This window comes from Chaetura pelagica, unplaced genomic scaffold (genome assembly GCF_000747805.2).
Source record: "Chaetura pelagica isolate M959 unplaced genomic scaffold, ChaPel_1.0 scaffold70, whole genome shotgun sequence".
NCBI classification, from domain to species: domain Eukaryota; kingdom Metazoa; phylum Chordata; class Aves; order Apodiformes; family Apodidae; genus Chaetura; species Chaetura pelagica.
In genome coordinates this window covers 828,074-856,031 of record NW_009952265.1, presented here as the reverse complement: position 1 = coordinate 856,031, position 27,958 = coordinate 828,074, and the positions used below count along the sequence as shown (strand labels likewise).

The 27,958-nt window shown below is 41.0% G+C and overlaps 1 protein-coding gene across 1 annotated transcript in view; it reads left to right on the top strand.

The window, feature by feature from the left end:
* The window catches only part of SMOC1 (SPARC related modular calcium binding 1), a 157,529-nt gene that overhangs the window by 100,964 nt on the left and 28,607 nt on the right, over positions 1-27,958 (top strand). Inside the window, exons 6-7 of the mRNA XM_010007721.1 lie at positions 10,635-10,691; positions 15,949-16,029. Of these exons, the coding sequence (XP_010006023.1) occupies positions 10,635-10,691; positions 15,949-16,029 (138 nt within the window). The remainder of the gene's footprint in view (positions 1-10,634; positions 10,692-15,948; positions 16,030-27,958) is intronic.

The following is a 27,958-nucleotide window of genomic DNA, read 5'->3' as shown; positions in this document are numbered from 1 at the left end:
TGTTGTTTGGGGTTCTTTTGGGGGGGGGCGCCAGAGGGGGGGGGGGGGGGGTGTTGGGGATGGAAACAGAAAATGCTTCACATCAAAGCAGAGGCTCCTGAAGGAAGATGTGATATATTGTAGGTAGAACCAAACCAGAGAGGCTAAACTAAGCAGTTACACAGTGGTTGTTACTTTTGCCAACTCTGAGCAGGCAGCTGTTGACAGTGCTGTAGAGCTTTCTGCAGACTTCCCTCCAAGTTTGGGGCAATGTCAAGTGCTAACATTTTGCAATGAGATATGGTGTCTGAAGTGAAATATTTCTTTGTGCGGAAACTTTTTTGCTCCCTGTTTCATTTCAAATGTCACTCAAGGCAGTGAGCCAAATGGCAGATAGTTCAAAACTAGGATACTATAGTTTAAAATCCTGCGGTATCTATCATACTTCTAGTGCTTACAGAGTGATAAAAATGTATTCTTCTACAAAGTAGGAAGCTATAAAAAAAGTAAGCCTCTCTTTTTCTGCTTTCCCTCCTTCAGTCTATTTTTAAACTATCTTAAAGCTGTCTTGCTGATTCCTGGGCCTCATCACTCACTCTACAGTATAATGCTGACACTTTGGAGGTGTTTCTACTCTAGATAAAAAAACCTTACAAACATTCCTAATAGTGTGTACTTTGAGTCTTGCTGAAGGGGGGACTGGTTCACCCAGCCCTTACAATGTTGCTGTTCTGTTTTTCTATCTTCACCCTGTCCTCTCTGATTCCCTGTGAAGCTCAGTGCCAGGACTGTCTGGAGCAGCCATGTATCATACTACCTCTTCTAACTCACCTCTCTTTTTTCCCTTTATTGCTGTGAATAGTGGGACAAGATGGCCTAACATGCCTTCTGTGGATTGACGTGACCTTTTCCAAATAATTTCTTAGTAGCCTGTATTGATAGGCACTTGGATACAGCTTTTGTTACACAGATGCAAGACCTAATTCTTCTTCATTCACTGTTTATTACATCTGTTTTATTTTCTTTCAGTTGCATATCTCCTTGAAGAATAAGGTTGTTCCTATTTTTCCTGTCCTCTTCACTACCTTGATCCTTTTTTCTAGAGAAAAGAGGAAGTTCTGGATTTACAGCCATATAATTGCTGGGTTGCATTTACCACAGCAAGGCTTTTCTACACTAGTTGACTCACAAAGGTGTCTGCTGGTTAAAATGAGCCTTGGAGATGCAATTTTGAAACTGAGTGCCATCCCCACAGCCAGCTGCTGTTGTCCTTTAGGAAATATGAAGTGATCTTTCAGCAAGCATCAGGTACTCATGACTTTTTGTAAGAGGTAGTCTCAGAAGCCATCCAGTCCTCTTTGTTCTTTTAGCTATCCCTCCATTTCTCATTGTATGTGTGTATCAGTAGGGAGATTACATAAAACTTGTGAAGGACATCTAAGAATGCAACCAAGTAAAATATTTTTTGCTTTCAAAGGGAGCTTCTTTCTGCAGCCTCTGAGTTCTTTAGGTTTGAAGGTACTACGATAGCCTTCCCTTGTGTGATTGTAGCTGAGCCTTTTACAAAACTACAATTGCTACTGATCCATAAGTAAAGTAGTCATGCTTAGTGGTGATCACAGGTCCTGGTCTTTAGATGTGCAGAACACAATTACACACTGAAATTTCAGTCTGTTATGATAGGCTGTGATTCTGTCTGAAAACTTACCAGATGACCAAAGCACAGCCTGAACATTGAGCTGGGGCTCTGAAGTTTGCTCTACTTCTCATTCCTCAACAAGTAGTTGAACTAGTGTTTTAACCATGCTTGTGTGCTGGTGAGGATGGGCTCACAGCTTGTGTGCTGCAAAGTGCTATGTTCTGAAATTTTCTGCTGTGAAGCAGTTTTACTTGTAAATGTCTGGCATTTACATGTAGCGTTTCTAGGCAAGCTGTGCAGTAGGGTCAATGGACTCTAGGCCAAAAAGAGATTCTAGTGTTGTCCCTGCTGCTGCTAGCTGGTTTTATGAAGTATATGAATAATACAAAGAAGGATGAATTCTGACAGCATGAGATTGGGAATATGCTCATTTTTTAAAATCTTGCATAGTCTGTGCAGTCATTAAGAAATTACTTTTTCTCTCAGAAGGATGGCAAAAACAGCAGCAGGGTAGAAAAGATGTAGCAATACCAGGGAAATGCTGCCTCCTTCCTGGCTTTTTTTTTTTTTCCTCTCCTGGCAATCTGAGCCACTCTTGGAGTGAATTGAAGTTTTTGACTAAATCAAGATAATTAAAACCATTCCTAAGCAAATTACCATTCTCTTCAGGGCAGGGATATAACTGAAGTAGTGAATGCTTGGTCAGGGCTGACAACAACATGGTGTATTTCTAAATCATAACAGTGCCATGTGATTTCTGTCTAGCTTTACAAATTAAACTGCTGCAGAAGGGGTCAGGGGAGGGTGGGAATAACAAGTCTCTGAAGATGGCAGGGGGGTGGGGACAAGGGACAATGCCTTCACAGCCTGAGAGTGATTCCACATTGATCAAAATAAAGCTTTTTCTGCAAATCTAAGTTGGATTGGTCTTAAACTGCCCTGACCTTTATTACCTGCTTCTGCTTTTTAGCAGATAAGGTTCAAATCTGGCCTTTGGCATTTACTTTTCCATTACTTCCAAATCTTTGAAGAGACCTATTTTGCTTTGTGGGTAGGAATTTGGTTGTGGAGCCTGAAAATAGTAAAACTACGTAAGATAAACATATGTGCAATGACAGGTCTTCTTCATCCAGGCTTCCTTGCATTTGACCCTTAGAAATGCTTTATTAACCAACCTGAAATCTGATCATCTATTTATCTGCCCATCTCTTAGGGACAAATTGCTTTGATAGAAAAGATCTCATGTGTGACTTTGGCCCAAAAATGAACTGAAAATTCTAGTTAATTTCAAAACAGCAGAACTGTGAGCATATTCCTTGTTCTGAATTACTTCTGCATTCAGGCTACTTTAGAGATGCTGCTGTTTCTTGTAAAAAGTCTCCAAGCCTGCAAAATTGTTTGTGGTTTACCATTCACAATTTGGAGAGAAGCTGGCTGAAAACCAAGAAATCTTATTTCACAGGTTTCAAGGTTTTGAACTCCTCATTTATTACTTGCTAGAACAAAAGAGAGATCACAAACTATTGGCTCCCTGCTGTCTTCCCAAATTAGTTGATAGCACTGTAGCTGGGATCTGAGCTTGAGAAAGGAGAGCAAAGGGTGTGACTTAAGTTTGAATGAGGTGAGTGCTATAAATGCTGGCTTTAAGTATTTTAAGCTTCCTGCTTTGTCTTCTGCTTGGAAGTGTCTGTGCACCTAAGGAAAAATATTATTTGAAATGCTACATTTCTATGAGTGGGTTAAGCCAACAACTTTTTACAAGTACTGAAGCAAATTTACATCACTAGAAAGTTCACAACCAGCTCAGCTTAATTCTCTGAGCCTGCAAGGCTGCTGCTTGTTCCTAGGATAGATAACATGTATGTCCCTCTGCATTGACAACAAAATCCATAAGAGTTTTGTAATCACACTGGTAAAGTATAACAGTGTAGTTTTCAGCAACATTGTCCCCCCTTTAGCAGAATTAGGAAGAATTTCATTTTTAATTCCCAGAGAGGTTTGGATAACTCACAGAAGCAAGACAGGTATTTAAGTGGTAATTACTATTGGGCTTGGGTCAACCTGCAAAGGTCCAATCTGAATCTGGATCATCTGGATCTGAACTCTCCCAGAGGCAGGGAGTGTGTTTGGACACTGTGCTGGTTTGACCTATTGTAGTGCATGCTCGGAAATGCAGGTCCAGTTGTGGACTGGGATTCTGTATCTTCCCAAGTATAAGGTGTTTGGGGCCACATGTTTTGCTTAAGCTGACTCCTGTTAAATAATACATCATTGAAATAAGGTAACACTAAATCTCATTTTGTGGACAGTGTCTCCAGCATTGTCTCCAAAGGGTGATATCTTGCTGTCTTTATTTTTCAAAAGGAGCTGTTCTAAAGCTACAAAGAATTAAAAGTTAGAGGGCAGGTTTGTTTTGACTAATTACTGTGGAGGTACCTTGGGAGCTTAAGCAGTAGATGAGAACTCTGGATTTTAGAGAAATCTTATCTGAATCTCAGGGTTCGGCAGTTTGAAAGCCACCGAATCCCGGAGACTGGAGCATCACTGTTAATATGGGGTGTTGCTCCAGACCCCTTTTGACACGTTGGCTTTTGAAGGACCAGGCCCAGGAAGAGGGAGCTCTTTGTCTTCGGTCAGAATAAACTCATTGTACACACAGACAATTAACTCTTCAATCGACTTGCCAGCCTCTATAAAGCACTCCGGTCCCCTCTCTGTCTATCTCCAGTTCTATTCAGACACTTCAGCACACCAATGTTTTTTGTTTGTTATGCTGAAAAAGTCCCTCACAAGAATAGTCAGAGCAGATCAACATTGTCTTCCCAGCAGCATTTATCTCCGCCTGGCAGTGAATGTGTCAATCAGGAATCAAAAAGCCAAACAGAGGAGGCTTTGAATTGTGTCACCGGGGTCAGAGTTGCTTCCAGCTGTCTGTGCGTGGGACAGGCTTTCTGCATGGAGAGGAATTGTGCTGCCATACAAATGCACCGACCACATTGGACTGCAAAGTCCTTGAGGCTCGAGTGGCTTTTTTTCATGTTGATGCACCTGCGAGGGAGATGTGAGGAGGAAGCGGGGGGGAGGGTGGGGAAGTTGGGGAACTAATGCTTTCCAGAAGGCGAAGGGGAAGGCTCCTTGTCCCATCTGGATGATGCCTGGAATGAAGTATTGAAGTAAACACTGCCTGCATCTGCACGGCATACAGAAGAGTTGATTTAGGAAGGGGAAAATCACTGCAGGGACAGTGCAAGCCAACCACTGCATTTAAGATCTCCCTGAGCCACACAAGCTCTTTGATGTTCAGCACTGAGGCACATTTGCACCTTTTTAAGCAAAACGTTTCTGTATTTTTGTCTGTGTCCAAGTGTTTGTGGGCTATTATATCCAAAGAGCATGTTATTGCTGTTTCTTAAAACGAAGGCAATAAAGAGTGAGAACTTTTGCTGATTTGTCTTTAAAATGGTGGTGTTTTTTGTGTTTTTTTCTTAACAGCTGTGGGATCTCCATGCATAGAAGTGGTTGGACTTGATCTTAAAGGTCTTTTTCAACCTAAACAAATCTATGGTTCTATGGGAAGGGGTGTGAAAACCTGGTAGGGAACTCTGTCTATACTCCTGCATTTGCACTTCAGCTGCTTGGCAAGGAATTATCTTGATTTGGCTGGATTGTAAGGGTTTCACTTTTTTTGGCATGAATGCTAACTTTCTGCATTTATTTTGGCGATATGTCTCTGCATAAAAAATTTATAGACTATTAAAGTAATTATGACTTTCTGAAACTGTTTTACTTGATGTAGGGAAGGATTGTGATTAAGACAATTTTATCCACCCTATGATTCTGGAAGGGAAACGTGTTTTTGTGTAAGACCCCATCTGGTACAAACACCATTTTTGTTGTCTTTTTTAATACTTAAAACAACACTCCCAAGCCTGAGGGTAATACATAGGAATGTCAAAGTTATAAAACTGCATCTTCAGGATTCAGCAACTGCAAAAGATATCGGGAGCTTGAGTTTACCTGGCAGGTCTTTGTTGCATCTGACCAGAGTTACTAAAGCCACAGAAAGGTGTATGTATGACTTAAATCCCTCAGGAGTGCTCAAGCCTAAGAAAGCTCCCTCTCCTCCCTTAAAGGTGGGCTTTGTGGCATTGAACAGGACATGCTAAGAATTCACTCACTGTCCTGGCTGTTTGTGCTCTAAGTTGCCTGTTTAGTTTCATCTATGCTCTGCAATGGTTCACCCAAAGCCAGGTGATGGTACATGAAGGAACTACTTGATAATTCAAGAACACTGCCTCCTCCCAGGGCAGAGCTATGTGTTTGCAGTTGTCAACCTCTTATTCTATCAGGATGACTCAGTCTGGGAGCTGTTGATATTCAAGCTGTAGACTGAAAGTCTTGATTTTGTACAAGACCTGCATGATTGACCCTGTAAACACTAGTGCTCTTTAAAACGGTAGAAATATTTTCAGGGTCTCTTATGGATTCCAGTGGGGACACAAAAGTAATGTACTGAAGGCTGAGGTTGCTTAGGAAGAATATAGATCTTGGTCTATTAACATGGTGATGCAACTATACAGATTATTTTTGCAGTGGGTACATTTTCCTTGGTAGGAGATGTGGTATGAGAGGTTAATTCTGTCACTTAACTTTTCTCCTTTCTCCAGCAGCCTTTAGGTGGCTTAAGTGAAGATCAGTGATTCACAGCAGCAGACAATTACTTCACATTTTTCCATAGTAATTAGTTTTTTCTGTGTCAGGGAGTTTACTTTTCTCCTGACATAACTCAGGTTGCTCATGGCCTCAATGTCTGTTGTTCAGAGTAGAAAGATCCCATTAACAGTTGTTTTTTGCATGAAGTAAATCTCCTTGTCCCTCAACCCCAGTGTATGCTTCAGTCATTCCAGATAGAGATACTTGCTAGATATTCTGCGAGGCTAAGGGAAGGGATTCCTAGTGGGAGCATTCTTGCTAGCCATATGTCTAGATGCACAGGTAGTTTTCCCTGTTTTGACTTCTTGTCGGGCTAACACAATAAAAACTGTTCTTTAGCTCATGAACCTCTGACAGTAGTGCTTTTGGGCTCCTGGCTTATAGCCATGGTATCTTAATGTGAAAATGGCTTGGGGAGTTGTTTGGGTCTGCCTGTTTCACTCTTACCAGTGATAAGATAAAAATACTGTGTTTAGGTTGGCACCAGCTAGAAAAATCAGTTCAACTTCTGCAAGTGTACACTAGGAAAAGGATGATCAGTGAAAAAGATTATATGGTTTTAAAATAATGTCATAAGGGGACAGATTTTGTTGAGTGATCCTGTCTGTATTCAGTGGTTGTCTTGGGAAAAAAAAAGGTAAGATATTCATGGTGGTTTGTAAAACATGGAAGAGAAGCATGCCAATGCATTCTTCATCAAGGCTCTGAAAATATTCTGCAGCCAAGGGAAATTATCTTTGGTCCTGCGGTACATGAATTTCTGATCTGGAAGTGTTGCCACCTAGAGGGATTAGTAAGCATTTGACCTCTTTGATCCCTTTGTTTGTGACATGTTCTGCATGTGGAACTACTGCAGCTACATGCCTTTTTTGAAAGTGTGGAATTTAATAGCTTTTTGAAGAAAGGAATAGGTTGTGCCTGATGGACATACTTCATTGTCTTTGGCTCCAAAGTAACAATATCCTGTACATGTTGTGCAGTATCACAGGAAACCCCAAGTCTCTGAAATAACTTTTTTTTCTGTTTTATATTAAAATGCTTCTTTAAGAAATAAAGTGTTTGTTCAAAACCTTCAGGTATGTAAAATAAAACTCACTCCTTGTTTACCAGGAGCAAACATGCCTGCAGAACAAATGTTCAGTGTGATGAACAGTGTATTGAGCAAGTGGAAAAATCAAATCAGAGTAGACAAGCATTAGGGTTGTTCTTCTGCCCAAAAGGAATGGCAGTAAAACCTTTTGCCATAAGTTAATTTGAAACACTGAGACCTACTGAGAATTCTGCAGTTTAAGAAATAGATTCGGTAGTTTCAGAGTAAGAAGCTGGCAGCTGGGAAGTGAGCATGGTGTTTTAATAAAGTGCAGTTTTTGTATTTTATGTGACTATTTCCTGACCTTTAAAAAGTGATCAGAAATATCCTTGGCTTTTGATTTTGAAATACACTGAATGTAATTATAGGGCTCTTGTCTATTGCATTTTTTTCTTGTATGTGTGATGAAAGAACCGTACTTGCGTGAACAACAGGGGAGTAATTAGACTTCCCTTTATTTGCAAAAGCCATAATATTGTACTAGGTGCTGATACAATGTGGACTTAGTGACAATTTGGCCTTAGTAACCTAGTGAGGAAATTATTGTGTAGTTCACAGAGCCATTTTACTGAGATTATCTTAAATCCCTCAGTTCAAAGGTTTAGCTTTTTTGTCTATTTCTGCATGTATTTTGTCTGTGTAATACTCTCCAGTAGCTTAATGGCTGACTTTATACAAAAACTGCTACAGAATTTTCTTTCTTAAAGAAAAATGTGCTTCCCAAATTGTAATTGCTACTGTCTCTGTTATTCACACATGTGAACCTAAAAGAAACCCCCTGAACCTGAAGCATCCAGAGTTCTGCCAAAGTTCATATAACAATTTGGATGAAGTGCTGTGGCTCATAAATTTCTAATTTTTCTCCATTGTTGGCTTCTGTGTTGCTGCTTTAAGTCTGAAAAGCAATTTTGTATTTACTCTGTGCTGAAGCATTCAATAGGAACAATAGGAATAAACTTATTATCATACTGGTAATTTTTTTCATGCCAGGTCTCTTCCTATTATGTGTAACTAAAGAATTTTTCACCTTTCCAGTTGTTCTCTAAGTGTCTTTTGCAGTTTTGGGTTGGTTTCTTGATCTGTAAAGCCAATCTTGCTGGTTACATACTGTTCACTGTTTCATTACAGTGTGAAGTGTCATCCTAGACAAGTAACAAGGCATAGGTATGGTTTCTGAGATCTTGCAGAAGCAGGGCAGCCTATTCTGACATAAAAAGTAAACATCAACTGGTTCCTTTTATCCAAATATTTTCTTTTTTTAAGGGCAAAATGTTTCTTCCTGTAAATTAAGCAAATTTTGGGGAATTTTTCCTACAAATCAGTTGCTCAAACTTCTAAAGAAAAATACTACTTATCCATGTTATTGATATACCCAATAAGAGGAAAACTCAGAACAAGGGTTGACTGGGGAATGATATTTTTTGCTATGCTTGCAGTTGTATTATGTTTGCCAAGTATTTTTTGCTATGCATTTCTCCAGTTAAGCATAAAAACAAATACAACGGTGAAGAGGGAAAATGAAAACAGGGTCTCTCTTGCTCATTTCTGTCAACCTCCTTTACTTTAGTGGATCTTTGAGGTTGAAATGGAATTACCAGAATATTTTTTGCTTTTTTTTTTGTGAAAATGCATAAAATTAATGATCTCTGCATGAGGTGTTCAGGCTTTTGCTCATTTTATAAAACTGCAAATACAGGTATGGGTGGAAAAATATTCTGCAAGCCTCTGTTTTCAATTTCTGCCCTTTCTCTTCCTGCCAATGGTCTCTTACTTTTGTAATTGGAACTAGTGGAAGGCTGAGGGCAGTTATTGCTACCCCTAGGATGGGTTGTTCCATCCTCCAAATGTTGTCTGCTCTGTGCATATGATAGTTGTGGAGATAGGTGGTGGCAAGCCTGGCTCTTCTGGCATGAACCCATCTGTCCAATTGATTTTTGTTGTGTAGCTTTACATTGTAGGTTACTGCTTACTTGGCTGATGCTTAATGTAGTCTTTCTCTGTAATACATGTTAAAAATAGTGGTTAAAAATTGTAAATTTTAAGTCCCTGTGTTAAAAAGAAAAGGGAAGGGGGGAGGGAGAAGCAGTTCTAGGCTAATTTCATCTTAATTTACATCCCAACAATATTCTATTTTGCAATCTTGCAATGTAACAAAAGACTTTTATCTGCTGTTTGTTCCAGCTTAGCTTGCCCACAGAATTTTTGCCTCACTTAATGCTGTGTCAGTGTTCTAGTGCTTTGTAAAGATGCTCTAAGCTGGGGTTTGAAGTCCAGATCCTTCTGAGTGTTGAGGAAATTAGAATCGACCTGAATCCAAACTAGGCCTGTAGATATGATGCATAAGAGTGTCCACTGAACACTTTTCCCTTTGGTACATCTCTAAATATTGAGGCTTATATTTCCTGTGCAATCTTTTTTTTGGTTGAGGCTTTTAATTATGAAAGACTCATGGTTGGAAGAGAGTCTTTTTTTGGTTGCAATCTTTTTTTGGTTGAGGCTTTTAATTATGAAAGACTCATGGTTGGAAGAGAGTCTTTTTTTGGTTGCAATCTTTTTTTGGTTGAGGCTTTTAATTATGAAAGACTCATGGTTGGAAGAGATGCAGTCCTATTGCACATGAAAAACCTAACGTAAGATAAGGTCTTTCTCTGTGATTTGCAATCAGAAGACCTTGCCACAGTGTTACAATTAGAGAATGCTTTGATGCAGACATTGTAAGAAAAAGGATTTGCTATTGACCATCCCTTTCCAACAGCTCTGCAGTGAATGCTGGTGCCAGGTTCTGCACAGGTAAGTTTCAGAAGAAGAGTTTTTATTTTGAATAAAAAGAATAAGGAGAGAGACACAGTGGGACAGCGATCTCCAGACCTTTGCTGTCTCAGGAAATGGCCTGAGAGAGGGATATGTAGCCACCTGAAACTAAAAAGTGCAGCAAGGGGAGACTACCAGGAGATGCACATCGATGGTTTGTGGAGGGAGGTGGGAGGGAGGTGGGAGGCTTCTTTTAAATCAAAGGATAGTACTTGATGCATGCTTACTATGTTAAATGCTATTGCTGTTAGTATAAGCTGTTCTTGTTCTGTCTGTCTTCTCTCTCTTCTGGACTTGGCCGGGCCATGTACAAATCCCAATCATTCAACAGTGCTGGAGAGTAGATAGTATTTACCTCAATAATGGTAGTTTCTTTTCGATTCTTTTTAACCCTCAATTCAGATGACGGTTCGAAGCCAACGCCTACCATGGAAACCCAGCCTATTTTTGATGGAGAAGGTAAGAGCATCCCTTAAAATAACAACAAAAAGCTGCTTCCCTCTCCCTTTTTCCCTGGGATTTATGGCTCAAATGCTTTCTTTATCCTCCAAAGCAGAAAAGCCAGTGAATCTCAAGTTATCCAAATTTCACAGTGCCCTTGGGACCTCAGGCATTTTCCCTAATCCTTTTACATTCTCCCCTCTTCCCTGGAATCCAACAATAACACCATTTGACCAAATTCCTGGGGTAACTTTGGAGGAAAAAGTTTCACAGCAAAAAAAAAAAGTGCATCAAGTGAGAAATGGCAACTTCGTTCCTTTAGACTGTCCTTTACCCACTTACTCTCTCCACCCTCATGGTATCAATGCTGGGAGTTCCATAACCTCTGCACCATGTTACAGTTCCATGAAAGGGAGAGTAGTCCTAAACCACAGCTTGTGAATGTTGACTTAAAATTGCTGAGAGGTTTCTTTATTTAGCAATTACTTTCATTGATGCTTTTACTGTTTAAGCAAACAAAGTCAGTGTCCTGGGCCTACTTAATTCATGGTCCACCAAGGCAGTTTCCTTCTCAAATGGGCTAATCTGCCTGTTTTATTACTTTGAAGGGAGAATATCAGACTTTAGTCTATTGGAAGCTTTAAAATAAGGATAAAGTGGTTGTCATCACAGAGGGTTGAAACCTTTTACACATAAAAAACATAAGTGCCAGTGGGCATAGTAGTTCCCAGAAAACTTATGGGCCTATTAGTAGCTGCTTATATCTTACATATTGCTTAGAAGTAGCGCATGTTTTCTGCAGATTTAAACCCACAGCCATTGTAGTGAAGCTATGGGTTGAAGTCTGAACAACTCTGTGACCCACCTGAGACTGTGGACCATGAGGTAGTGAGGGAAAGCCTATGCATTTTCATACTGAACTTGATACTTCTTAACTGGATCAAAGGCAGAGATGGAGACTACTGAGCAGGAGTAGATGGTGCTGCTGATGCTTCCTGTCTTCCTTAAAAAACAGGTGATGGGGTGGGTTTTTTTGTTGCTAAAACAAGCCTATTTAATGGAAAGCTGCTGTAGTCCTGTCACTTCCATTTAGTGGTTGCAAGTTTGTACAAGTCTTCTTGTAAGCTGTAAGAAACAAAGCAAAGGCCTCAGAACAAAAAGCATTCTCAAAAAAAGGAGACTGAAGCCATGCTGACTCTCTGTTGTTCATATCAAAAGAAAGTTCCTCCTGGCAGAAAGCTGATACTGTATTAAATTGCTGTTTGTAATCACAAACTTTGGGCCTTTAAGTTTTCCCCTGAGAAAGTGCCCATAGTTATTCAAAAGAAGGAAGACACACTAGTAAAATGCAGGAGTGAGCTGATCTGGTTAATGCAGCCTGTTCAAAAACTCCTAGAAGAGAATCAACATTTTGGTCATTCAAATAGAACTGGGCAAAGTTCTTGAGAAGGATGCAGTGAACAGATGTTTTCTGGTCCTTCCACTGACAGGCAGATTCCAACAAAATTCTTATCCTATCTTCTATGAAGAACATTTTCAATAAAAAACCTTCACATTGATTTGTAGGTGAAGCCAAGTCTGATAAATGGGCTTGAACAGTATAATGAAAGATTGCCTCTCACTAATCTTGCAATGTATTATGCAAGACCTTAGCTCCTAGACTTCTTGAGAGAATGACTTATGCAATGGCTTCCAGTTGTGTTAGTAATGTCCCTTATGACAGGGAAGAACATATGACAGGCAGGTTAATCAAGCTATGCACAGATGAATACCCTCTGCTAAGTTTGTCACTCTCTAGTTTTGTCATTTCTGTTAGTAAAATAAGACTAACTAGATTTCAATGGTGGTTGTAGCAATAAGCACAAAGAAATCCATTCTGAGTCTGACCAATAGTTGGTGTAATCTACTACCTTTCAGCATAATGTCTCCAAAAATTATTAAAGTGGGTACATCAGGAAGACTCTAAGAAGCATTTAGCCTGAAGAAGACTTAAAAGATTACCTAGTAGCAGCCTTCCAACAACTACAGGAAGTTTTATCGAAAAGATGGATACAGACTTTTCACAGTAATGTCTCTCAATGATGAGAGACAACCATCATAAATTAAAACAAAATGTTTGGACTGGATATAAGAAAAAACAAAGTCACCATGAGGACAGAGACAGTGGAACAGATAGCCCAGAGAGGTGACATTCTGTCCATTCTTCTTTTTGAGTCACTTGGATAATGCTGTGAGCAATCTGGTTTGTCCTTGTAGCTGACCCTGCCTGGAGCAGAAGTTTGGACTGACACCTCAGGATGTCATCCTGAATAGTCCCTTGATTCTGTCTGAGCAAAAATGTAGCAAATTATACTTCACTAGAATATTCTCCCAGTGTCTCGGGTAGGTCTTCCTGAGGAATGGCTTGTACTTGATGCCTGACACAGATGTTGGATGACAGGAAAAAGCAAAACAGTTATCCATTCACCTCTGAGGTCTCAATGCTTCATAGATGTTCAAAGGAGTTAGTCCAAATCCTGTTCAATTTCAGTGGGTTTAAGATCTGCTGGACTCCTGAAAACCTGTGTATTCTAAGTCAGGCAACCAGGGCAGAACTGAGAGTATGAATGAACAATAAAGATGTGGAATTTCATTTCTTGCCTTGTTTTTGGTGCCTGCCTTCAATCCATAAGGGGTTGACTTTTTTAAAACAGCTTTAAATACACTCAGCTATCCCTGAAATGTGTGATGCCTCTTGGACCTCCATATTTCCAAGATTAAGGTTCATTTTTCTCATATTTTCACCTACATTAGAGGATAATGAAAATTCACATTTCAGGTGTAAGTTCCCCTTCCTCTGCCTACCATCCTCCCTAAGGGCATAACAGAGCAGTGTCAGAGATCATAACTTAAGCTTTGCCATCCAAGGTTTGAATCATAAAGCAACCATCTCTCCTAAAAAAAGCATTTAACTGCATTACAATGCAGATCTCAGCAATGTTTATAGTGCATCTCCTCTTAGGACAAGATTTTCCATTGCAGAAGCATATTTTATTAATGGTCCTTGCTATAGTTTTAAAATAAAGCTTTATTCACTCCTGTACTTCTAGGCTATTTTATTTGCATCCACCTTCTGTTTAATTTTGAGGTACAGGTTGTATTCACTTCCTAAAGAATAACTTCTTTGAAGATCTTCTCTTTTTGGTTAACTTCACCTCTTAACTCAGTGGGAATCTGTTATTTCCTATAGATAGTTCAGAGGAGTATGTGGCCTACCTGTATTAAAAAAAAGTCCAGGTTAACTGGATGGAAAATACATTTTTATGGTAGATCCCAAAGAATTAATTTCATAGAATCATAGAATGGATTGGGTTGGAAGGGACATACAAAGGTCATCTAGTCCAAGTCCCCCACAATAAGCAGGGATGTCCCCTACAATAAGCAGGACATCTCCAACTAGACCAGATTGCTCAGAGCCCCATCAAGCCTGACCTTGAATGTCTCCAGGGATGGGGCCTCCACCACCTCTCTAGGCAGCCCATTGCAGTGATCCACCACCTTCATATTAAATAACATTTTCCTAATGTCTACCCTTTTCTACCTTAAAACCATTATCCCTTGTCCTGTCTTTACATGCTCTTGTGAGCAGTTCTTCCCCAGTCTTCTTGTAGGCCCCTGTCAGATATTGGAAGGTTGCTATAAGGTGCCCCTGGAAGACAAGCTGAGGGAGTTGGGGTTGTTCAGCCTGGAGTAGAGAAGGCTCCAGGGGAACCAAGACTTTGGTTGTCCTTTTTTTTTTCAGCTGTAGACATACCCACTTCATGCAGTGCAGAGTCAGATCTAAATTCTATTCTAGATTTAGGAGTTTGGATCTAGCATTTGGGCTTGTGGACTTTTTCTCCTTTTGTGCTTCTCCCCTTCCTACTTCTCACCCAGTGTTTAATTTTATGTAGTTTTCCCTGAAAACAGCCCAAAGTATGTGTCTGTATATATATATATTTATCAGAGCATGTAGTGAGTAAATGATGATAAAACAGCATATAGAAATCTGCAGATAAGGCCATCTTTGTAACAAAAACTTCTACTATTGCTAGAATATCAATGTTCAATCTATATTTCTATATGTAAAAATAGCCTGAACATGAGTACAGTAATGCATACCGTCAATGTAGCTGGAAACATTTAGAAAGGAAATATTTCATTTTTCTTCCATGCTTTATAATGTATCATCAGTTTCTCCTCTAGTCAGCCAGCTTCTTTCTAGGTGAGCAGAGACATGTAAATGTCAACAGGGGGGGCAGGAAAACTCTTGTAAAAGCTTCTTGAGACAAACTCCAGGATATAGTATTTAAGGTGTGCTCTTGTAGAAACTTAATTTTTTTCAGAAAATATCATTTCTGAAAATGTCCCTTTAGGAGCTCTAGCCCATGGTACTGAGTTCTGCTTTGCTCAGTTCAAATCAAATGCTGATGTGTAATTTCTGTGGTTTAAGGCAGGTCCTGCTGTGTTTTGAAGCTGATTGCAACACCTCACAGCGCATGCTTTAGGCACTTTTTTCCACAAATTTGTTTGGTTGTCTTGGTTGTAATGCATCAGCCATACTTTTCTAACCAGAATTTGTTTCTTTAACAGACTTCCTTTCATGTCTTTCCAGAAATATCTTCATTTCTTTTCCCATTTATTTAAGATTTTATTGTTGCTTGTTTCAGGAAACTGGCTGTGGTCAGCTCTTCTTGGGCTGTTAAAGCAATATTTAAGGTCTGGATTGACTTATTCTGGTTTTCATGTGTACCTTACTGGAAACCACTATGTACTGTAGCACACAATCTTTGAGGTCTCTAAGTCTTGAATAATAGAAAGCCAAGTTGGAAGGAACAAGGATCATCAGGTCCAACCTTCCTAGGTACTACTGTAGTTTATGACATGGCTCAGCACCCTGTCAAGCTGACACTTACAAGTGTCCAGAATGGGGGAATCTAGCACTTCCCAGGGGAAGGGGGAAGAAAGGCTCTAGATTTGAGAATTTAGGAAGTGGGGGTTGTAGGAAAAAAAAAAATTAATTTGCCAGCAGTGAGATTATCTGGAAGGGAAATAAAATGAGAACCTTGTAGAAGATTTACAAATAGTGCTTCATGAGAGACCTCACCAGGGGATAAGCTGATCTCTACAAAGATGATGTATCAGTTAAGAATTAATTGTAGCAAACATCTTGTACTCATGCATAACCACCATGTCTCTTTGGTAGTTGCTGTAGTTTCTTTAAGGTAGGTTTGTTTATCTTTTTCCTCTCTTTCAGAAATCACCGCACCCACCCTTTGGATTAAGCACTTGGTCATTAAAGATTCCAAACTGAACAGTTCCAGTATAAGGAATTCAGGTAACGTTCCATCTAAAACGGACAAAAAATGTCTTGTAACTAGGCCACAGTCCCTCACCCTCTGCTTGTTTCTTCCTTCATTGTAGCTATCTTGCTTTTCAGACCTGAAGTGCAGGCTATAAAATAAATGCAGATAGCATTCTTTTTATGTTCAGAAAGCCAAGCTGATGTGTGATGAGGGATGTTTGTTTCTCCAAACCATAACTGGGGAATTTCTAATTTCTTCATCTGCTAATTCATCCCAGCCAGCTGTCATCATTTTTCTGTTTGCTGTTCAGCAGTCTTTCATAGTTGTACAAAATGATGCATTTGGCTCTGAGATCTGAGCTGTGGTTCAGATCTAAACAGTTGAGAAAATAGAGAGGGGCTTCTTTCCTAGTAACTTCAAGCTTGTTCTCTGTAGGGGTTATTTTTGTATGAGGAATGATTGGATTATTTCACAACTGAAAGGAGGTTCCTTATGTCAGGGCCTCAATAAATGTTGAGATTATTTTTGTGGGTAATAGAGTGGTTGAGGGAAGACCCAAGCATAATAAACAGAAAAGAAAAAGATTGTGAATGTGAGCAGGAAGATGTGAAGATAAGATGTCAAACTTGAGATTGGAGATGAGGATGAAACTGTGGAGTCACTGAAATCACAAGAAAATGGAAGAATATGAAGAAGAATGTTAGGAATTCTTGGTAAGAATAGTTTCTATCTGGTATATTTTAACTGAAACAGGAGAAAGGACGAAGGTAAAGGGAGTACCAAAATAATACAATTGCCTTAAGGAACCATGTGTTTACTGTAAGGTCTAAATAGGAGCTGCTGCTATTGCATATATTTTATGGAACAAATATATTCCCAGAACAGCTGCTGAGAAGAATTCTGGTCCCCAGAACAGATGTGTTGTGATGGCCTGATGTACCATGTCACCTGGTATTTCTGGATCAGGCAGCGAGTATTCATGGTGCTTAACAGTTCCCTTAACATTCCTGTTCCACTTCCCAACTGCAGGGTGAAATCAGTGCTTGGTTAGGCAAGATTCTCTTGCTTCAGGAGGGAGAAGGGCTCTTAGCAGGAGCTAAGAGGTCATTTCCCAGACCTCTGTTTGAGCAGCAGTCTCCTGTGCCTCATCTCATGATTGTTTTTGTAGCAGGGTGGTTCCGTGTAGAAACTGCCAGTGGGAGTCGTTCAGAAGCTTCAGGTGATATAGGAGTATCATAAGAGCTCCTAGATCTGGGTTCTGGGAGACTACAAAGGGACTTGGAAATGCCTGTCTCCCACCCTTTCTTGGCCTGACAGAGCCCAGGAAGGCTGGCTTTCACATTGTAAAGGCAATCAGTTTGTTCAAGGGTTTCCTCAGGAAGCTGCTTGACATGAACTGGAGTTCTGTTCCTGGAAAAGTTCCTTTTCTGAGTTTACTTTTGTTCATCTTTTTCCAGTTTGCTCTGATGTCATTTCTGGTATTCAAACAAGATTATTACGGGTGCATGCTGGAAAATTCAGGAGTTCCATAAGAGGTGGTTTCTACAGCAAACTAAAAGATGTGTGGTTCATCTGACTCAGGCTTACTGATTGCCTTGACAGACACCCATCTGCAGTGGGATCTCATTAAGAGACTGGTTTACTAATTTTTAACCCCAAATTTCCACATGAAGCTATATAAATACACAGCCATCTCTACTTCTTATGTTGAATAATTGACTGTCAAGAAATGCTGCCTCATCAAAATAGGGCTGTGGTTTAGCTTGTTAGTAGGTATGGGCTACTTTAGTTTTTCTTTCAATCAGGGAAGCCTAGTCCCCTTGTTTGGTATCTTTTTCTTTCATCCCTTTTCAGGTATCTTAAAAGGCAGTGCAGGGTAGGTGGAATAGAACAACAAAGAGCTGGGAGGATAGTTAGAATTTAGAATCTAGTTCTTTAAATATCTTCAAGTCTGTCTTGGTTGCAGATGAAACAGCTGTCATGACATGGCCATGCACAATTAGAGGATGTTTTTATTTGCTTTTGATTCTCTGAACTTGCGCTTAGTGTCTTAAAGCAGATACAGCCTGGTATCCTGTTGCAGCAATTTGGAAAAAGTGAAATTGGAGGTGAGAAAACACCTAGTAGGTCACCTAATCCACTGCCTTAGGGCTAGTGAAAGCTTGTGCTGTATGAAGAGCAGCATTTTCTAGTGTAGCATAAATGCCTTAGGCAATAAAGACTTCACTTTTTCCCCACAGGAAGCTGCTCTGCTGTCTGAACTGAATCTCAGGATTTTTCTTTTTGTAATATCCAGCCTACCTCTGCTTTAGTTTCTGTTTTTTCATTAGTGTTGAGTTCTTGAAAGCCTGTCCCATTCCTTGGAGTTTTCATACTGAACCACTTAACCCTGATCTCTCTCCTCCCTCCAGTGGTTATAAAGCCCTGTCATTTGCAGTGAAGTCTAGCAGATACTATCAGAGGACTTTGTGCTGCACTCTTATCAGCTCTGACATTGGACATCTTGGAACCCTAGCACCATTGATGCATTAACCATGAGGAAAACTTAAAGAGTTTGCTGTATGGAGACAAACAGGCTCTGTAATTTGTCATTGTCTCTGGTCAATGTTTGGCTTCAGAGTAAACAAACCACCAGGTAGCTTCAGAGCTGGTGATACACTGAGCTGCTTACACAGCCTCTATCTCATTCAAGCTGCATTTGAAACCTGTGTTCTGCCTTCCTTTTAGAATTGACAAAGAGAGGAGGTTCTCCTGAAGCAGCCCTCTCCTTCTGAGCATTTGCGTTTTGCTTGGCACGTGTAGGTACTAATTAATCTAGGGATCAGGAAAAGCAGAATGGCTCTAGCCTGGTGATTAGAGCACTTGACTGAGAATCTGTGTCTCCAGGCATTTTGCCAGTGGATTTTTCCATACTAAGTCAAACAGCATTGCAAGGAGGGATTGTTAATGCTGTTATCCCAGCTTGCCTTAAAGAATGAAATGATGACTAGATCCCTTTCTCGGTAGGGTAAGATGCAGGTGCAAAGCTTCTTGGCCAGAGGCAGGAACCAAAATATGAACATGCTCTAACATCTGGGCTGCTGAATAGCAGAAAAGTTACTGTTATTCTACAATTAACAAAACTGGCTTCTGTCTTTATGAATCCTAGAAGTCCCAAAGTAAGTTTGGTTTTGTTTTTTCTTTTAGGGGAAAGTGAAAGATGCAGATCAACACAATATTTTGTGGCAAGATGACAAAAAACACTTTTTGATGTTTGTTTTGAATTTGTTTCCATCTTCCTCAAACCTGCACTCCTGTGTGCACACACACGGATACTTCAAACTAAGCCAGTTAGTTAGCACTGCTTTCTGTGATGTGTTGCTTATTTTTAACACCTCCAAAGCACGAGGTGATACAGATGGGACCTTTGCAATGGCCATTCTGTAATCAGCATGGGTGGGAAATGTATTTTCATCCTACATTTACTGTTCCAGCCTCCTACTTTGCTGCCTTTGCCCTGCAACCTATCCCAGCCTGCAGCAGACTAAATTATTCTTTTGCAGGGAAACACTTGACTATCTTGCTTCTAAGAAAATCTAGTTGCTGCTTGTTTGGGAGCACCCCATCTCCACTAAGGAAGGAGTCCATGGTTGTTCCTCATTTCCAGGGCTGGGTGATCTCCAAATCCATTTGTGCTACTTAGTGATTTGGTTTTAGTTAGCGAGAGATTCCAGCCTGTACCCAGCTTACCCTGACAACCTTTAAGAAAACCACAGAGTGATATAATGAGCTCATGCATGGAAAAATAAACAGCTCTAGAGAAACCAGCAGTAGCAGCCTCAAGTAAATATTCTGCAGTCACTGGGGTTTTGAGCATGACGTTATTTGAAAGGAAGAATGAGTAATATATTAAGGCTAGCAGCTGAAGACAGGTTTGTGTATGCAGAGTTAAAATAAAAAAGAAAAAACCCATAGCTGTTTATTTCAGAATCTTGCTTGTTGAATGGAGGCCAACTCCATGTGGCCTATTCTGTTCAGCTCTGGCACCCAAGCATCGTGCAGGCTTCTCATGTGACAGCTTTCCAGTGATGGAGCTTTCTGCTGTCAGGAGCTCATAGTGGACAGAGTGTAACTGTAAATGAGCTTTGAAAACAAGAATGGTGGTATTCATATTTCTTTATTAATTGAATTCAGTTGGAGCCCAAGCTTCAGGGCTTCTCAAAGGGAGGAGAAAAAGCTGCATGTCTGCACGTATTTTTGCAAGAAGCAGAAGCACACCCCACCACCCAGTCCAAAGGGAGTCTGTGTACTCTGGGGTACAGTTTCTACAGTGAGGTGGGATGTGATTATACAAAGTGTGCTACCAGGACCTGGATTCACTGGTTTGTCTGTTTCCCCACTTGTATAAAAAGAGGCAAGAAAACCCACATAGCACCCTGAAATACCTCCTTTCTAGTATTCACCAAGGAAGTGATACCATTTTGCTACATGCCTTTCTTAAGGATCAGGGATAGTGATAGCTCCTAGAGGGAACATACTCATGATGTGTTGCCGTAGCCATATGGAGCCTTTCATGGACCCCAAACCTTAACAAGCAGTTTGTTTTTAAGCCACCTATGCTGGGAGTTGTCAGATTGTCAGGTGAGACCAACAAACATATAACAGGGCTTGCTGATTTGCCCTTAAAAAGGAGTATGGCAGTTTTGCTGGGATACACAAAAAATACCCAAGGTCAGACAAAAGTTTTATTCCCTTTTAGCAGTGAAGGCTAATCCCAAGGAGTTTGAGCGTCTGTGTTATTTTCCAGAGTGGGGAGACAGTGCTCCCATTTGTGTTGTATGTATAGTTATTTGGAGTAGGAGCAAATTTCCTTGTGTCGCAAACACAATGCTTCAGAGACCAGGGAATCACAGATTCAGGGGAGGCTCTTGGAAAGCAAAGCACTGTTTTGAATGGGGGTAGTTTTTCACCTGTCTTTATTCTGTCTTCTCAGGCTTATTTCTTAGTTGTGTTGTCCTGCTCTTGGCACACAGCAATCCCTGCCTTGCTATTTAAACACATGTGAGACCATGGGCTTCTGCTGCTGCTTCTACTTTTCTCCTGTTTTCTGCTGCTGCTAAACTAGTTGTGTGGGTTCCAAACTGACTGACTGTCTCCATGCCAGTTATATTAATGTTACTGTCCAAATGTCTGTTACAGAATTGTAGGCTCTTCCCCAAAATCTGTGTGGCTGGCTAGTGTTAGTGAAGACACCAAGTAGATCAGATGGGTGGAAGCAAAAGTTGATCTCACTTTAGCAGGAAAGCAGATTGAGAAGGGGAGGTAGCCAAGCACATTTGTGCTGTAGTGACATCTGAATAAGTGGCATTGGAATTAGAGAATTTCGGTACCTGGGAGTGACATCCTGATGCTGACTCCAGTCCTCCTTGGTGAACATTGGTGCTCTCATCTCCTCTGGGTGTAACACTAGGGAGTAGTGGCTTTTGAACTTCCCCATAGCTGAAGAGGGGGAAAGAAGTGTCAGTGATGTCAAGAACAAGAGCTCATGGGAGTCAGAATGTGTCAGAAAGCTTTTGCCTTTTTTACTGTCCTTTATTAATGTGTTCTCCTTGGCTCTTGTCCTGCATCTTGAGTTAGAGCCTGCCAACACAGTGCTCATCTGACCTGTTAAAACTATTGGGCTAAAATCTGTCACTTTACTGTTCCACCTGCCAGAACTATTTATCTTCAAACCTTTGTATTAGTCCTTTCACCCGTTCTTTTGAGAAGGGTTTGTTCCTGTTTGGTTTAGAATTAATTTTAATTTAAGTTCTGGCTTGATATCAAGTGAAGCAATCTCAGGAGATTCTCCTTTTGAGTGTGGTATTACAATTTTCTAATTCCATGACATTTTCAGAGCAGATCTCTGTATTTGTTTCTGCAGAGTTGTTGCTTCCTTGCAAGTCAAAATGTTGTGTTTCTCCCTTACCTTCTATTCCTCCTTTCAGTCCAGCTGCATTTGTGGCTCACCCACCCCTTCCTGTCTTGACTGCTGCTTGGGAGGCCTCTGTCTCTTCCTCCTTCCTGGAAGTTCTGAGAAGGTGCAATATGTGCAATGCCAAAGCGTGATTCTCCCATGGGCTCGGTGTGACAGGTGTGGTGAAGAAGAGAGAACATGTAGGGGAGAGCAGAAGCAGGGAGAATCTAGGACCAGGACCCTTTCCAGACAGCCAGCAAACAAAATCATAAATAACATGGCACTGGGGACCAGTTAATCTGCTGTATGAAAAGGTGCAAAGTATACAAGTGGGAAAAATAACATTGTATAATAATCGGTGTGCAACCATAGGTGTTAAACCATATGCAGCCAGGCAAATAAACAGAGCTCCCCCTGAGTGCTGTGTGATAAATCATTCCTGAAGAATTCAGTCACTCCCGCTTCCTTATCCCCCAGTGAAAGAAAACAAATTACTCTATACATGGAGTCATACCTGCTACTCTACAGCTGCCAGTTAAGGTGAGTGGACAGGGAGCAATAGGAGAGGGGCAAAGATACATGAAGCTGGGGCAAAAGGGGAAAAAATACCCCAAACCTTGCTTTTAAAACCACTAAGGATTTGGAGGGGAAAGGGAAAAAGCTTCAGCACCAGGCATGACCTGGACATATGGGTCAAATAGAGTGGAGAAGTCAACTTCATGGAGTCTTTTTTTGCCTTTTAGCAGAAGCTGGTTCATATTGAAGGGGTTACATTGATTTGCTGAAGTGATTCCTTAACTGCAAAATGCTCCTTCCTATATGTTCCACACAGACTTTTATGATCTGCACTTCAGACATTGATTTAAACATACGTTGATGCCTGCAGACAGACTACACCTATTGACTTACCTTCCCGCTCCCCTTTAAATGTTCCTGTGAGCTTCAGAAGAAAGATAACACTTTTCTAAGGTGCCACAAATGAGGAGCTGTTTCAAAGTAATGGCTTGACCTGCCCTCCTAAATTCCCTATGGAACAGATTTAGATTCAGACTTGTCCTGAAACCAAAAGGTCCAAGGAAGTTGTGTCAGACTGGCTGCTCTCACTAAGAATGACAATTCCCTGGTTTCACTGGTCTGTGTTCCCCATGGTGTCATCAGTCCTCTACCTCACCTTAGCATCATTGAACAGGCTCCAATAGCAGAAAGCTGCAGGTTCTCTCTGGAGAATCCATGAGGTGCTACATCTGGAGGGACTGTTGACTGTTTGAGGCTGCAATTCTTAGAAATCCTGCTGGGAAGAACAGTAACCTCAGCAGCTGTATCACTCTGCAGTCCTTCTCTTGCCTTTCAACACAACATGGAAGAGAGCTCCCTCCTTCTCATGACACTGATGAAGTGGGAACAGTTTTTCCTGTCCTGTGGCTGATGTCTGAATCCCACATGCTACATTGTTGAACTTCCAAAGCCTGGACATTTTGCCCAGAGACATCTGGCTCCAGCTACATGTCCAAGGGTGCTGAGTGCTAGCACTCCTGTTAGAGGCAGTTCCCTCTGCCTCCTCCTAAAGTGCTAAAGACTATAGGAAAAAGCTGATCTGTCATTACTTTAACACTCACCACAATATAAACTTCTCTCTTTCCCCCCTTTTACTCACCAGCAGTAGCTTAAAAAAAGAATGTTACTGTAGTTAGCAAGACCAGTCTGAAATGTTTTACCTGCGTGTGACAGTTCTCAAAAGCTTTCTATTTGGTGTCAAATAATTATATACTTACAATATTGTTAAATAGTGTGCTCATATACTCCAGCCAGCAGAGGTAGGCAAGGTCTCCAACAATTGCTCTGCTAGTTGTTGCAAGTGCTATTAAAAACAGGTGAGGAAGTGAAAATAGTTTCCCAATAATGTTAAGCTCCAGTGGAAAGACCTATGGTTTCTTGTTTCATTGAATAGCATCTCTCAGTGTGGAAAGAGTGGAGTGAGAAAGGAGTATAGGGAAAATGAATGAATCTGAAAAGACAGGTGGTTCATCTCAAAGCTAGGTATGCCACCAGCTAACAGTGCTGAGAACCTGTATGACATGGAGCAGAGGGGTTAGGGAAGAAAAAAAGCAGACTATGAGTAGCTTCCTCTCCAAATCATGAAGGCAGTGTCTGAGTTTGAAAGCTTTTCTACTTCTGAGGAGCCACCCTGATGTAAAGAACTGAAGAGGGCTGCATTTTGGTGTCAGACTTCGCTCATACTGTCAAAACTGTTGCTGTTGTGGAGGTTGCACACAGCTGCAGCTGTCATACAGAATATGGAAGCCAGGTCCATTAGGAAGATCAGCCCCCAAAGTTTGGTAACTTAAACCAGATCAAGTATCTTCAAGATTTTAGGCTGTGTTTGCAAAGAGGTTGCCTCAGTCACCTAGAACCTGCTGGAGCTTCACAGTCTGTGTGAGGAGAGTGGAAAAGACCTGAAGAGGTTGTGTAGGGTTTTTTTCTCCCTTTTTAGACTCGTATGCAGTTATAGCAGCTCTGATGTGTTACCTGTTCCTAATGCCGTAACAGGGATCCCACTGCCTCTTCCAGTGAGTGAACAGGTAATTTCCAGGGCTTTTTTAATATTAAATTTTAACCTCTTTTCTCCAGGTAAGCTGATTGCTACTTGAACTACCCATAAGGAAGGAAAAAAATTATCTGTGACCATCATTTTTATATAACAGCTTTTATGTCTCAGAAGACTGAATGTCATCCCTAGACTAAACAAATGGAATTCCTTCAGCCTTTTCTCATAGATCAAGTTTCCTAGACCTCTGCCTATTCCCTTTGCTCTCTCCTGCACTCTTGCAAAATAGTCCACCTCTCCCTCAAAGTGCAGTGCCCAGAGCTGGACACAGGGTTGATTTAAATGCTCACCAGTCCTTAGTGTCTGTTTCTTATTTGAAGCCCATGTTACTACATCCCACAGCTAGATTTAACTATTTTGCTTCTTTGTTGTTGTTTCTAATGTCACGAAGTTGCAGGCTTTTTTTTTGTCTACCTAAGCCCCCAACCATTATTTTTTTTTCCAAGTCTTGCTGTCTCGCCAGTAATTCCCTCCTCCATTCACTGGATTTCTTCTTGCTGGTTGTTATGGTTTGTACTTTCAAGTTGTGATCACAATCTTTTAAAAATATTTATCAATATGACTTTGAATTCTTTCTCAAATTTTGTTCTGTAAATGGGATGGTGCTTTACTTTCCACTAGCCAAATTGAACAGTCTGTTTGATACAAGATAAGTCTCATGATGACTATCAATACTTAAGAACAGTTTCACAGAACTTTTAAGATCTCTCCTCTTAAAGTATGTTTTTGTTAGCCTGTGGTGTTAGGCAACTGTCTCATAGTAATTGTATGCAGTCTGCATTTTCCCTGTTTGCTTAGGATATGACACAACTTATACTCTAATGAACTAGAATTTGATCAGAGCTCTGTCTAACGCGTTGTGCATGAACATGCAAATAATGGCTTTTTTTTTTTTTTTTTTGCCAGGATGATGTACTGTAGCTAGAGAAGAATTGTTCTTTTCTTGCTATCCTTCAGCTAGTCTGGCTACAGCTGCAGTGACTGTGTGACTGACTGCTTGAGAAATGAGGTGGTAGAAAGAGTCCAAGCCCTGTCTGAAAGACAGTTGAATTAGAATTGCAGGGACAGGTAGCTTTCAACTGGCAGGTTTCAAGATGTGCAGATGTGGATCTCTTACTCCTGTGTGTTTTGGAAACTCTGTGGAGCAGACTCCGTTCCTAGCTGGGCAGCAGCAAATGCCCAGGTTCTGCAAAGTGAGCACAAGTTATGCATCAAAAAGTCCCTCAACGAGTTCGTCCTTACCTCTGGGACAGTGCTGCCTTCAGCCATTCCTCCTTGTTTCAAGCTGGAGGGTAGATATTGAGTAGACATCTTAACCACATAACACTGGCAGAAACACAGTGCAGCTCTATCACATTAAACAGAAGGAAAATGGCAGGGGAAGGATGTGTTCCTGGATAGCTGAAGTTTAATGAACCACTTGGAACAATGCATTTTTTAAAAATTATAAGCTACCTGTTAAACTTTTGCATTGTACTTGTTCAGCACTGGAACATCTAATAACCTTTGCTTCCTCTGTAACCTGTGCCTTGAGAAATGAAATTGAGTGAGTACCGAGGTAAAGCAAGGACTGTTCAACTGGTACAGTGTGGGAGTGTGGGAGCACCTGCAAGGTTTGTTTTTTCTCTTTACCTTTACATTAGCCAGAATACCCTGGAAGGACCACGGTCCCAGACAGAGCAGGGTGGGACGGGTAGCAGCATGATGACTAACAGAGGTGCAGAGAGATTTATGCTGTCCCCGTGAGTTGTATTTGCTCAGCTGTTACTGTGCCCCTTGTCAACACAGAAGGGGTTGTTTCTCTCCCTTCACTCACAGCCCTGCTTGGGGGACAAGCAGCCGGTGCCTGCATTGCTTTGCTAGTCCTGCCTGCCTTTGTGCCTGTGCATACCCATGGCTTTTCAAATTCTCTTTTCCCTCTGAGGTAGAAGATGCAGACTGGGGCTGCTGATGGAACCTGTACCAACCTTTCTCTGTGGAATCAGGCTGTGCTTTCTGCCCACAGCTTTTGTAAGCTCTGTTACTGGGATGAGGGTCGTGTTCTTCTGGAACAGACTTGGGTCCTGTTCATATTAGAGCTCTTACGGAATGTAAAAGCACCTCTGAGCTCGTGTACGTGCCGTGCCAAAATAACTGGTTCAAGGCTCCTCTTCTCTGCCAGAGAAGTGTAAAATCAGGCTAAATGAAAATAAGAAACCAACCCTGTTTGAATTAAGCTTCCCTGGGAGAGAGGTAAACACTTCCCCGAAAGGAAAACTGAGGCACAAAACCACTTAGTCCTCACTTTAGGTTGGCACAGGAAGTCAATAGGAACTTGGCACTAGATATTCATGCTACTTCCATTCATTCTGTGCTGTCCTGTTTCCTCATGGAGGGGAAAGCTGGGAGTTGAAAAAAAGAATAAATTTGGGAGAGAGGTGTGTTTGTTTTTTAAGTGGTATTTTGAAGTCGGGTCCCTGTTGCAGCACTAACAATGGGGATTGGTTAAGAATTCTTCAGTAAAAGACCTTTTCCTCCCCTTCTGATGAATGCTTCTTCACTACAACTGAAGCTTTTTGTGGTAACATCATGGGAAAAGTTTCCTCAGTTCAGACAGAATTTCTGGTCAAAAGAAAGGAGGAAAATAAAAGGAAATCTGCCCTGCCTGATGTGATCTGTAGCTCTGGGGTTTGTTCACATAGGCTCACTGGGGCTGGGCAGAAGCCCAGAGAGGTTAGACCCTCTCTTTTGCCTAGTTTGGTAGAAGGCTGCCTATCAAGGCTGCAGGCACCTCTCTAAGGTGGTTGGTTTTGGTGTCATCGTCTCACTCTTATTCTAATAAGAACAAAAATGGGTGTGGAACAGCAATATTCATAAAACAATCTGCTGTGGTTGGATGGCAGATCTTCCTTATGTCCCACCCTAATCATCCACATCATCCTTGCAGCACTGGTGATTAATGCTTGGTCCTTTGGCTGTGATAGCAGTGAGACACAGAATGTGTCTGGAGAGCAGCTGAGGGAGGCTGCCTCGTCCCCAGAGCAGTGTGTTGGTTGCTCTGAGCCCTGCAAGCTGAGCCTGAAATCTGATAAACACTTCTTTGGTTAGATGCTGCTAGTCACCCTCTTCTCAGCTTTGTAAGGTAAACAAACACCCCATCTCTTCAATAACCATCTGGTTTATTAGACAGTCAGATGAGTCCCTTACCTCATCCATCACTTTTATTTTTCTTGTGCAGGCACTAGATGCGTGTTTCGATGTGTGTACTTAAGGGACAAGGAATGAGAGACCTTTTTATGAATCTGACCATGTATTTCTCAGAAGGCCATTACTAGGGGAAAATTGTTGCATAAATAATGTACAACTGCAGATGTCCAAGCCCTGTTTTTCTGCAATAGCTCATAGCTTCAGAGACACTACTTTTAAAAATGTTTTAAGGAGT